At 42.3% G+C, this 13161-nt stretch overlaps 2 protein-coding genes across 2 annotated transcripts in view; one reads left to right on the top strand and one right to left on the bottom strand.

Moving 5' to 3' along the window:
• The window catches only part of CPD (carboxypeptidase D), a 72057-nt gene extending 61875 nt beyond the window's left edge, over positions 1-10182 (bottom strand). Inside the window, exons 1-2 of the mRNA XM_061390587.1 lie at positions 9316-10182; positions 3700-3947 (exon numbers count right to left, since the gene is read on the bottom strand). Coding sequence (XP_061246571.1) covers positions 3700-3947; positions 9316-10061 — 994 coding nt within the window. The 5' untranslated portion in view covers positions 10062-10182. The remainder of the gene's footprint in view (positions 1-3699; positions 3948-9315) is intronic.
• Positions 8872-13161, top strand: part of TMIGD1 (transmembrane and immunoglobulin domain containing 1) — a 66818-nt gene continuing 62528 nt past the window's right edge. Inside the window, exon 1 of the mRNA XM_061390588.1 lies at positions 8872-9289. The gene's annotated coding sequence lies outside the window, so the exon portion shown is untranslated. The remainder of the gene's footprint in view (positions 9290-13161) is intronic.

The raw sequence follows: 13161 nt of genomic DNA, 5'->3' as shown, positions 1-13161 counted from the left end.
CAGTCCATTTTTGGACCAAGTCTAACCTTGTATGCGTTCAAAACAGCTTGGTTTTATTTCCCCCATGCTCCTTCCTTTGTCAGCAATCTACTTCAAGCCAAACATACCTCAATATTTAGAGCACATTAGTGCTGCTCAGTCAGACCTCCACTTTATGCAGAGAATGGTTGCCCACATGATCAAAGGAGTTTAAATTCGCACATACATACACACACACACAAAACCTGAATTAGTTACAGACACATTATCTGGTCACATTTCATACCTCTCTTCTTTTTATGGGTGGTTACTTGCCCTTTTAAAAATTCCTGTCAGTTGATAGAGGGCAATTCTTAAAGTTGACTGAAACTATAATTCAGTTTCATTAAGTTTCCTTTAGAATAAACACACTAAACCATCAGAGGATTTTTTTTTATAATGTCTTCAAAACCATGAAGAAAGAAAAGAATAAAGAATGGTAAACAAAAGGCATACAAATCAGCACACTGTGGTTTAAAAAAAAAAATAGAAAGAGGACTGCTGCATGAATAGGTTGAGCTTAGGCTGTCACAATAACAGGCTTTAGCAGAAGACAACGACTATTCACAGGCCTTATTAGGATAGTCACTCCCTGGATGGAGCCTGAGGTTTGAGAGACATGGAGAGAAGCAAGGCCACCCACGTAGGTAGCTAGATATACTGAAGCAATCCTGGCAAGGAAGGTGAAGGTTCTGGGGGCCAAAGTACTTCCTCACCCCCAGGAGAAGGAACTGTTTGTTTTGTTCACACCGTGTCTTTAATACGGTATATAGGATGTGGAAAAGGCTCAGTAAATATCTGCTTGGTAAATAAATGATGCCCACAAGTTATTTCACCACTAAAGCCTTGACTTCCTGTAAAGCAATAGAGTTGGACTAGATCAATACATTCATTTTCAGCTCTAAAAGTCTCTACTACTTTGAGCTAGAATTTCTCAATACATCACATAAAGTGTCAGTAAAGTTACTCCAGGACATCTGGGTTTGAATACATGCTTAGTCACAAGGTTTCACAACACCTTACTCACTACAGTCCAGCGGAAGATAAACAATGACTCTGCCCTGTTGAAACTACTGAAACAATATGTATGTTTCATGGGTACACATATATGTTGAAACTCACCAAACTATACACTTCAAATTTGTCCAGTTTATTGTATGTCCATTACACCTTGATAAAGCTGTTAAAACACACACACACACTCACACTCTCAAGAAACTACTGAAACTGCTCAATATTGCTAAGGCAGTAAGAGATACAAGCTAGTTATTGTAGAAATAACATAGAATATGTCTGACCACCCAGCTAAAACAGGAGAGAAGTAGATGCTCACAAAAACAAGAATAGGGACTTCCCTGGTGGTCCAGTGGCTAAGACCCCAAGTTCCCAATACAAGGGGCTGGAGTTCCATTCCTGGCCAGGAAACTAGATCCCATGTGCTGCAATTAAGACTCAGAGCAGCCAAATAAATTAATGTAAAAAAATAATGGCAGCAGCAAAGCCAAGCTCCTTTAGATGCTTGAAGACTCAGAAAAACCTGTTGCCTGGCTTAACCAAATAATTTTACTTACTGTGAAGGAAACACACTTACTTTTTAAATAGTATCACATGTATTTATCTTCCTTAGTCAATTGTCAATTAGAAATTATTTTCTAACCTTTAACAACATTCCCCAAAAAGGAAAAATTAGTTTTAGTCCATTATTTTAGACAGGATCTCAAATAATGAAGTAACTTGACAACATCACAAAACCACTAGTTCAAGAAATCTGGTTTTATTAAATATATTTGCTAAAGGGAATTCCCTAGCAGTTCAGTGGCTAAGACTCCAAGTTTTCACTGTGGAGGGTGTAGGTTCAATCCCTGGTCAAAGAACTAAGACTCCACAAGCCCTGCAGAGTCTTAAAAATGAATATATTAATATTTGCTAAAGACTGAAATGAAATTAAACATTAAAATATATCCCTTATCTTTAAGATTTATTAATGGTTTTCAAACCACCTCTAATTGCTACAGGCAGAAAGTCTGGCTTGTATATATTTCATACCCCTTTCTAAATAGTTCGACTCGCTAGTTATATATAAGAAACATGGGTAGAAACTGTAGGAGAATCAGAAAAGTATAGAAAGTATCAAGTCCTGAAACTTAGTACCCAATTTGGGTATTCTTGGCTTGACATAAAAATTCACAGAGTTATTCAAATATTTTAAAGAAGGCACATTAAGAGAAATGTCATAAGATACTTTATAATGTGACTGACTGCCAAAAAAAATAATAGGGTAAGCGAAAACCCAAGGCAGCAGTCCCCAACCTTTTTGACAACCAGGTACCACTCTTGTAGAAGACAATTTTTCCATGGAGGGTGGGGGGGATGGTTGTGGGATGATTCAAGCACATTATGCTTATTGTACACTTTATTTCTATTATTATTATATCAACTCCATTTCAAATCATCAGGCATTAGATTCTGGAGGTTAAGGACTCTTGACCTAAGGCATTCACCATGGGTAGATTCTAAGAAGAGAAAAAAGTTTTACACTGATAACATTTTCATGGATTGACTGTTTCTTCTGATTACTCTTAATTAAATTGTCTGAGCCTGTGCATAAAAACAAAAAGTTGTTATTCAAAGGATACCAAAGTTTAAAAAGAACAATAGCTGTTTTCATAAAACTTAAGAGAAACGGTAAACAATTCAAGCTGACTGATTTTATGTGCCTCTTCATGTGATCAGTGTAATGGTCTTGCTGGAAATTTGGACCTGATAATCTTATCATGAAGAAATAGACAAATCTAGAATATGAGCTGTTCTGTGGGACAACTGGACTGGACACTTCAAAAGATTCACCATCATTAAGAAAAGAGACTGTTAACATGACTGTTTTAGATGGGGGAAACTAAAAAACACAAGAGGCACATGCAAAATGCTGGAGCCTTGACTGCATCGGATCAGGAAGAAAGGAGCTGTATGGGATATGTGGGGGGGTAATACAGGAAATTTGAGTTACATGCAAATAGCATGTGGGACGACAGCACCGAGTTACTGTTGATTTCTCAATTACAGTAATGGTACAAGGGTTATATAAGAGAATGTCCCTGTATTTAGGAATTACATACTTGAGAGGTATTTACAGGTGAAGTGTCATGAAATCTGCAACCTACTTTTGGATCATCTGACAAAAGAGAGGGGAGAGAGAGAGAGTGAGTGAGTGTGTGTGTGTGTGTGTGTCTGTTTAGGGGAGAGGAGCAATATTTGTGGTTAGATAACTGTTGGTGAATTTAAATAAAGGATATACAGGTGTTCGGGCTTTCCTGGTGGCTCAGTGGTAAAGAATCTTCCTGCCAATGTAAGAGATGTGGGTTCGATCCCTAGTCCAGGAAGAGCCCCTGGAGAAGGAGATGGTAACCCACTCCAGTATTCTTGCCTGGGAAATCCCATGGACAGAGGAGCCTGGCGGGCTACAGTCCACAGGGTCACAAAGAGTCTGACATGACTTTGACTAAACAAAACATACAAGTGTGTTCATGGAGTTTTCTTTTAATTTTACTGTGGGTTTGAAATTTTCAAGATTTAAAAACATCATAATTCCTTGAAGTTTATTTGCTCTTTTCCACCCAGAGTATGCTCAGAAAAGTTAAATGAACAAGGAGGAAAATATAGCAAATCCAGGGCTTTACATACCTTCCACATCATACCAGTGTGCACCATTCGTGATCCCATCTTTAAAAGTCTCATCTTCATCTCCAGGACAATGAGGAGCACCAGTTTTCATTATGGGATGGTGTGATGCATAGGCTTTCGCCAGATATCTAAATACTTCATCATCTGAAGTTTTGCTATAGACTCCAGTGGCCTTATGTTCTGGAGAATCATCAAAGGGATAGCTTGCTACCACCGAGCCACCGTGCAGGTTTCCGGAAAGCACGAACCTTGGAAAATCAAAATCACACATCACTTTTTAAAAGGCACAGAAAACATATATTCTAAAATTCTACATCTTTTATCAATGAACTTAGATATTCCTCTTGAGACCTAGAAAATTCTACCAATGGTTATAATTTGACCATAGAAGGAAAATGTAAAGAAAGCATTATCCGTTCAACAAATTTCAAGCAGTTTTTACAATTCCTTAACTTCAAATAGCTTTAAAGAATTTTCCAATCATTGAAAAAAAAATAGCTTAATAACACAGTAGAAATTAATGTTTTAGGAGATGTCTTATTCAGGGACCTCTATTAGGTTGAACAATATGAACTTGCCAATATTCAACCATGTTTTGACCTACAAAAATGACAACTTCATAGAGTTCAATCTAATTCTTGTACTTCATTATGGGTCAATCTCATAGAAAGTGTGGCTTACAGAAATAAATATTTGTTGAATACATGAGTTGGGTTAATAAGTTTCATGCTTTTTATATTACTGTCCAGAGAGTATTTTTGAGATTTGGAGACAAATAAATTAAAACAGGATGTGTTTTGCCTCATTCCAGTTTCACAATACACTAAACTCACATTTTCGAGAGAGACGCCATAGTTGGGAAGCTTGGTGGTGGGGTTGGGGGAGAGACCCGACACAGTGAGTTGCTTCCAGAGAAACACAATACAGAACATTGTATCGCTGCAAAAGCAGCTCTCTTTAGGACCAAGGTTCCTGGTTGGGCCATTAAAAAATAAACTGACATGAAGATAAGGCTGCTTCTATAAAAAGAAACATTTTAATTTTTGTTATGTTTTTACTTTTAAGTGAACCCACTTACAATCCAGTCACATTTATAGATACAGAAATACTGGAGAACTCCTTTTATGGTAAAAGCTAAAGGCAAAAACATGCTACAGCCCTATTTATACATTTTCCACTCATGTAACAGCTCAACCTATTTCTATGGCTGGAGATTAAACACTTTTTGCAGTTGGAATTGGATTTTTTGCTTCTGCCTTTTTGTGACTGAAAGAAACTGACCTACAGAAATTCTAAAGGGGGTTGATCTATAACATTTTATATGCTTGAAAGAGAATTAAGTCTATGATATGTTTAATTTGAAAAGTTAAATATGATTAGTACCTCTCAGAGGACGTCAAACAATAAAAATTACTTATAACACAGAATCTGTCCTCAGAAGACAGAAATGAGCTGATAAAGACAGTGAATAAATATCAGAATAGACTATGAAAAAAGTCGAGTTTAATAACTAATATAATTACAGTTAGCACAATTCCAGACACCAGAGAAGACCGTTTGGTGTCGTGGCAACAGCACAGCCTCTGAAACCAGGCAAATATGGTAAGAACATTTGGTTTCCCAGACAGGTCACTCACTACTAACATGATCGGGTAGAGTTGCTGCCTCTAAATCCATTGAACCCTAGTTTTTCTCTCACCTGTTAAATGGGGATTGATGCTACCTGCTTCCCAGGGTGGTTACGAGAATTAAATAAGGTAATACATGTACAATGTCTTCCAGCACAATGACTGCTTTCAAGCATCTGCTCAACAAATGTTCCTTTCTTTGGAGATATTTGCATCCTGCTCAGGAAATCACTGACTTACAGACTATCAATCCACCCCCAACTTCCAATGCCAGAAAGAATGATACAGAAGCAAAAACTAAGTGTATATTCTAACACTCTAACTCCACCTTACCCAACCCTCCTCCATAGCAAGGTATTAACTATTTACTTTTTGGCTTCTATGCTTTAAATAATTGAAGTACTTTCCCCCTCAGCAATGACTTGGGGAAAGTTATAAGAAGGCCAGCCTAGTTCAGGCAATCCATTCAGCAACAAATTTTCTTGAGTGTCAACTGTAAGCCAAATGTTCTAGACACTAAGGAATACATCAGAGAAAAAACAAATACAAAGATGCCCTCATGGCATTCGTATTCTAGTGGATAACTGAACATTCTAAGTAAGTGAAGCATGCTATTTTAACTATATATTTTCAATTAAGACTTTAAATTCCAAGATTCTCTGCTAAAAGCTGTTTCTCACTTTGTCATTTCTTCTAACACTTCTCAGAAATACTATTAAAGTAGCCTAACCGAATACCTTTAGAACAATGAAATATTTGCAGTCTACTCCAGTGATAAATTATTAGATTTTCCTTACTCTACTTACATAGTTTTAGAAGTACCAGTGCCATTCTAGTAAAGACAATTTCAAGAGAAAGTGATACCTATTATAGTGGCTATAAGATTATTGCTTTTAGTCTTTGTCAAACCAATTTTGATATCAATCCAATTTTATTTGAAGGGTATTTTAGTTTCCATTCAAATCAGTTCTCTTAAGTGTTTTTTACACTTGACTTCAACATCATATATCATTTCTTGCATAAGATTTAAAGTAGCTGCTTAATATATCATAAAAATTATAAACAAGTCTATAGATATTAAAAAATCCATCTCTAAGTTAATTCTGTTATGGTCCCCAGATAAATCTGTAAATAACTGTAAAAAATTAAGAAAACTTGGTGTCTGATAAACTAAATTCTAAAGGTTTCAGGGAAGTGTACTCACCCCAGTAATACAATGCTTTTCACAAACATACCCAAAAAATCATTTTTGCATAATCTACTAAAGTCTAAGAGGCTATATTTAAGTAAAGAAGCGTGCCAAAAATATGAGGGTCAAGTAAACTATAAAAGATTTTAATGATGGAGTTAAAATCTTATATATTTTCCTAAGCATATGAGTCAACTGTCAACAGTACAAAATCACTGAATGGGTGAAGTATAAAGTGAAACAAAGAAAATCAACTTTACTTTCCTAAGCAGGAGAAAATGAGTTTTAAAATCTTACATATCCAAAGCAACAATGACAAAAAAATCTATTTCTAATACAGCTGGGTGACTAGGATAACGAGAAATTATGCAAATGGTTTACTTCACAGAATACACTGAAAAAGGTACTTTCCCTATACTGTCTGTGGTTTTAGAATTTCCTCTCCATAAAGCTGACTCTATATTTAGGAATCAATCTCAGATCATGCATGTGCTTATTTTTTACTTTATTCACATATCCCTTGTTACTGAATAATCATTAACTAATATGCATTTTGAGTTATTTATGACTGAGGATGGATGGGTATACTTTTACCCTAAACACTCACCTATTTTTCCTTCTGATTTAGAGTTACATTTGAAAAGAGGGAGGATATGACTAGGGTAGTCCCTAGCCACAAAAGAGAGCAACTTTCTGTGTAACACCAACCAACACAGATGAGCTTTTCAAATCGTCACAAGCTCCTACCATTGAACTACCCAGCCTGGACCATACCTTGTAATCATTAAATACTGGTGATGTGAAAGGGTTGTCCAGAGAGCACGTTTTTGCTTCTAAATTTAAAGTTCAAAGCTTTCAGTATAGTCTCAAGGTGACTTGCACCAAGACAGAGCTTATTTTTATTTTTGGTCACAGCAGAACTAATACTGAACAGAAATATCTACTCACAGAATTTACATCCTTGTAAAGGTCATGATGGAGCATTTTAGACTGTTTGCATTGCTTCAAGTCACACTTCTTATGCAACTGTTCAGAGAGCCTGACATCATTATCTTTAAAAGAAAAATCTTCCCAGAAAGTGTATGTGAAGTTAATGCCTCCCAGGGATTAATGCCTACTCCTCTCAGAAGGAGTAAAGTGAAAGGGGGGGAGAGAAAACAAATTTAGAATTGTCATAATGTTCATGAATTTTTCAAGGTCTGCTACATACATACTGAATCTTGTAGAAGAGATACTTCTAAGTCCTACAGGAAAACACCTGAGTTCATTATTGCTTTTATTTTATCCGTCACTTAGAAATCTTCAGATCGGGATAGAAAGCTTAATTGTTTCACAAGCCTATGTCATTGTTGTTTGGTCACTAAATTGTGTCCCACTCTTCTGTGACCCCATGGGCTGTAGCCCACCAGGCTCCTTCTGTTCATGGGACTTCCCAGGCAGGAATACTGGAGTGGGTAGCTATTCCCTTCTCCAGGGGATCATCCCCACCCAGGGATCGAACCCATGTCTCCTGCATTGGCAGGCAGATTTTTACTGCTGAGCCACCAAGGAAATCCTCTACAAGTCTTAGGAAGATACAAAAAAGAGGATTATGTTGGCAAGGCCAATAGCTGAGAAAGCGAAGAGGTGCCTGGTCACTTTGGACATGATTCCATAAGTTCCCTCTTTCTCTATTCCTCTCCTCCTTTTTGCTGAAAATCCTACCCATCTCTCAAGACTCAAGTTCTCCCTCTTTCACAGAGATGACCCCTATTATAGCAGCCCACACATGTTTTGTCAGTAGGAGAAATTCCTGTAAAGCTTAACTGGGTACATAAACACACCTCCTCTATATTTAGCATAGTCTCATGTCATACACCTATTTCTTGAGGTCCTCATGCTTCTTTTAATATTTTAAATCCCACGTGGCACTCACTAACACCTAAGGTGTGTTTGTGTGTGTTGTGTATAAATGTGACAATTAGCCATTCAACTCTGGTCCACTAATAATGTGCATAAATGGAATCAGAAACCCTTCAGAGTCTAAAATGAGGCTGCTCCCAGGTGAAGGTTCCAGATCCAGAGGAGTTCTCTGGCCAGCCATATCTATAGGCTCCGTAGCTGAGTCAGAGGCAAAGACTGGAAGAGAATCAGTTTTTATCAAATATCAAAGAGAAAGACCCCACGGGTGTCATCTGTGGGCTACACGCTGCCTTCAGGGCTCAGAACACTGACTAAATGCCTGAGTCCAGTTCCAGCTACTTCTGTAATATATAAATGATTTTCATACTATGTAAATTATTTACAATCTGACTCTTGATCTCCCCCACATTCAAAACAAGGATGAGAATGCTGCCTGTCTCATCAGGTTGTGTCCAACATAAACTGAGATCATGCAGTTCAGGGGGTTTAGCACAGTGCCTGTAGTCATGACATAACCGCAATTTTGTCAGTTTATCTATAAAATAAGCGAGCTGACCGAGGTCATCCTGAAGGTCTCTTCCATCGCTTATTCTACTGTCCTGCGAGAACAGGGACTCAAAAGCCAGAAAGGAGTCTCCCCTACAGCCAAACGGCGGCTTTCTGCATTCTTTGAATAAATGACACCCTCCAGGCAGCGCTTCTCCGACAATTATCATGAGGACAGAGGCTAAGCGGCCTGGGCCCTAGTTCCCTTTATGGGGTGTCGCCCTCCGCCCTCACTACCCCAGTCCCTTAGGCCTGCGAGCACTGTTTGAGCGCCTACGGAGTGAGGGACCCTGCCTGTGCCCCGGAGGGATGCGTGGATGGGGAGGTGAGTGGAGGGCGGGCGGTACTCACTTGTTCCTGCGGATCCACTCGATCAGGGCGCGCACCTCGGGCACGTCGTCCAGGGACGGGGGCTCGCCAGTGCTGAACTGGTCAGGGAAGCTGCGGTTGAGGTCGCGGCCGCGGCTGTTGTCGCGGCCGCTGGCCCCGGGAGGGTCGCTGTCGCCGAGGCCGCAGTCACCCTCGCGGGCGCGCTCAAAGCCGTCGGGGTTGAGGCTGGGCAGCACGTACACGTCAGTGGTGTTGAGCAGGCGGACCAGACGCGGGTCCCCGCGGCGGTAGCCGGCCGCCAGCTCGCGGGCCAGGTAGACGAGCACCTGGCGCGACACGGTCTCGTCCCCGTGCATGTTGCCCACCAGCTTCACCTGCGGCCGGCCAGGCAGGAGCGGCCCCGCCGCGTCGGGCCCCAGGTCGCCGTCAGGGGGCGGTGGCCCCAGGCCGGCCGTGAGGCGCAGCACCCACAGCGGCCGGCCCTCCACCGAGCTGCCGATGCTGAAGAGGCGGGCCAGCCCAGGGGGCCCCGCGGCCGCCGCCTCCCTCAGCGCCGAGCCCAGCTCCTCTTCGTGGTAGTAGCGGTCAAACTGGCCCTCGTCCTCCTCGGCGCCCGCGCTCGTTGTCGTCGTCGTGGTCGCCTCCGCCTTCTTGATGTGCGCGGCCCTGGCCGGGCTCCGCAGCAGCTGCAGCAGCAGCAGTAGACACAGCAGCAGCGGGAGGCGCCCGGGCCGCCAGGGCGGCCGCGCGTCCCAGCCACTCGCCATCTTCCAGCAGCTCCGCTAACCCCGGCTCCGTTCCCCCGGCTCCGCGCTCCGGGAGGCCGGGGCCCGCCGGATCCCCTCCGCTCCTAGCAACCCCATCCCGCCCTCCGGCCGCAGCCAATGGTGGGCGGGCCTGCCGTCGCGTCACTCCGTGGGCGGGGCCATCCTTAAAGCAGCAGATCACTCTCTGGGCGTGCCTTCCTCCTGTCTGGGTGGAGTTTGGTCACTCTCCTCTTCGGTCAGGGTTCCTGTCTCTCTCCCTCCTCCCCGTTTCCTTTTCTGCGTTTGCTCCGCTTCTCCTCAACTCGCTCATTCTCTTCTTTATGTGTTATCCGTTCATTCTCACCCCTTTTCCTCAGTACTGTCACCGGCTTGGTTCCGATCTTTGTTGCAGCTTTCCCCAGCTGCGCTTTTACGCTTAGAACCGAGAATAGAAAGAATCAGAAGGTTCGAAAAGAATCAAAGGACTTGAAAAAAAACCTCAAAGGTTCGAAAGAATCTACCTTAGAAGAGACAGAAGACGTCGCAGCCCTTCCAGCCGTGCACCCTTTCCATCGAAGTGGGTCTGCCTTAACTTGAGCCCAGCGCCCCGCCAGCCATAGGTTGAAGGGACTGGGTCACTTGGAGTGGCAGAGGGTTCACTACATCTTTTCCAGTTTTTAGTCATTATGTTGAAAGAAGATGTCTCCTTTATGTCTAGTGAAAATCTATGTAGTAGGCTCTCTTTGTGTTGATGAATTTATTTCCTTGGTGTTACCCCAGTTTATTTCACTGCCACAGGTTCCAGTGTGGGCTGGTCTCAGCCCTGTAGGCGGAATTCATTTCATGGTTCACTTGCCCACCTTTCACACTTCTCCTGAGCGAGTTACTTGTTTAACTGTGGCCTTCGAGTGACATTTCAAAAGCAGCAGGTATGACATTTCTGGAAACACTTGCTTGGTGAGTATAATTCCAAAATGGCTTAAAGCTGGCAAATATAATGTTATCATCTAGAGAAGAGGCCTTTAAACTGGTCTTTAAAGTAGGCTTAAATCACTTTAGCTTGAAGAAGCACAAAACCTCCTAATTCTTTTATCAAGTGTGAAATTTTACCCATCAAAGAACATAATTGCGATAACTGTTGTAGTTCCTTCTTTCAAAGCCAGGCGTTTCCAGGCTCCTTCCTTGAACTATGATTGAACCCTAATGTGAATGACAAGTGAAAGGGAAGTCGCTCATTGCTGAAGCCTGGCTTGGAGAATTTTGAGCATTACTTTACTAGCATGTGAGATGAGTGCAATTGTGTGGTAGTTTGAGCATTCTTTGGCATTGCCTTTCTTTGGGATTGGAATGAAAACTGACCTTTTCCAGTCCTGTGGCCACTGCTGAGTTTTCCAAATTTGCTGGCATATTGAGGGCAGCACTTTCACAGCATCATCTTTCAGGATTTGGAATAGCTCAACTGGAATTCCATCACCTCCACTAGCTTTGATCATAGTGATGCTTTCTAAGGCTTGTAGGAAACTTCATTCAACCCGAGGAGGTAGGAGCACAGGAGGAGAGAAATTAGGAGAGGAAGTGGGTAGGTATTCTGGGCAGAAGGAGGAGCAAACACTGAAAGCTTAAAAGCAAATACTGCACATCCTAGGAACTGCATACAGGTCAGGATTGTGAAGGAGCTCACGGGTATGGAGGACACAAACCAGAGAAGCAGAATCAGAACTCAAAGAGCTTCACAAGCTGGACTCTGGGGAGCACTTGATCCATAAGACCATGGAGAGCCACTGACAGATGTTAAGCTAGTTTAGAAAAATCCCAGGACTTCCCTGGCAGTCCAGTGGTTAAGAATCTGCCTTCCAACACAAAGGACGCAAGTATGATCCCTGATCAGGGAACTAAGATCCCACACCCTACAGGGTAGCTAAGCCCATGTGCCAGGACGAGGACCCAGCGCAGCCAAAAATAAATTAATAAAAAATAAAGTGAAGGTGTTAGTTGCTCAGTCATGTCTGACTCTTTGCGACCCCATGGACTGTAGCCCACCAGGATCCTCTGTCCATGGAATTCTCCAGGCAAGAATAAAGAGCCCCTTAAAAAAAAAAAAAAAGTAACAGTAACAGTGGAGAATGAAGTGGAAGGCCTAAGACTTGAGGCCGAGAAACCTGTAAAGAAGATATAATCCAAAAAGACATGACGAGGCGAACCCTTGAGGACAGTGCCAGTGGAAACGGAAAGGAGGAAATGGATTTGAAAGACCTTTAGGAGAGAACGTAGACAGGAAAGAGAAGGTGACAGAGAGAAAGAGAAGCTGTAGGATGACTTCAAGTTATGGCCAAAGCAACTTGCGAGCTTTCACTGAAGAAGAGGATAGGAGAAGGCCCGGGCTTAGGTGAGGGTGATGAATTTAGCACAGTCACTGTGGTCCTGTGAGCATCTCTTCTCCTTCATGCCCATTTGGTTTCATGTGCCTCTTACACACCAGCTGCAACTCATCAGAAGCAAAGCCCCAACTCTGTACAGAGACCACCTACCCCCCCTACCCCAGGGAGTACTTAATCATTACTCTGTGCACTTTTACAATAATCCAAATCAAAGCGGCCCCAGGGGGCATGTTAACCTCTAATCAAATATTTCCTTTTCTACCATTTTCACTCTCCTTGGAAGCCTCTTCCTGCCAACTCACTCCTGCAGCCTCACCTAGGGAGGCAGTAAATAAACGTGTGAGGGCTGTGAAATAATGTGGTGTAACTTGAGCCAGCGCCCTCCCGAGAATCCCCGGGCCTCCCGCCTTGCAATTGCAACCTCTTTCTGGTCTGGAGCCTCCATCCTAAGCAGGTATTCTGTGCTGGTGGTTCGAAGTGAAACCCAAAGCTCCTGACCCGGTCACTGCTCACTGGAGGGGAAGCCTCCAACTAAATAACTCCAGCTGCCCCTGAGAAATCCTAACGTATGACAGGTGTCCCTTTTCTCCTTCCCACAAGGAAAGTCCTGGCTTCACAAGTGAAGGAACTTGGGAAAAAATTTCCAGTTCACAGAAGCTGAGTGGTAATGACCTGGCTTTTGAAAAACAAAGCAGAGCTTGTTAGATGGCCTGATGGTCTTCAGTAGTGACTTTTTCTAAAAG

This window comes from Bos javanicus, chromosome 19 (assembly GCF_032452875.1).
Source record: "Bos javanicus breed banteng chromosome 19, ARS-OSU_banteng_1.0, whole genome shotgun sequence".
Lineage (NCBI taxonomy): Eukaryota > Metazoa > Chordata > Mammalia > Artiodactyla > Bovidae > Bos > Bos javanicus.
This window is presented reverse-complemented; position numbering and strand designations above follow the sequence as displayed.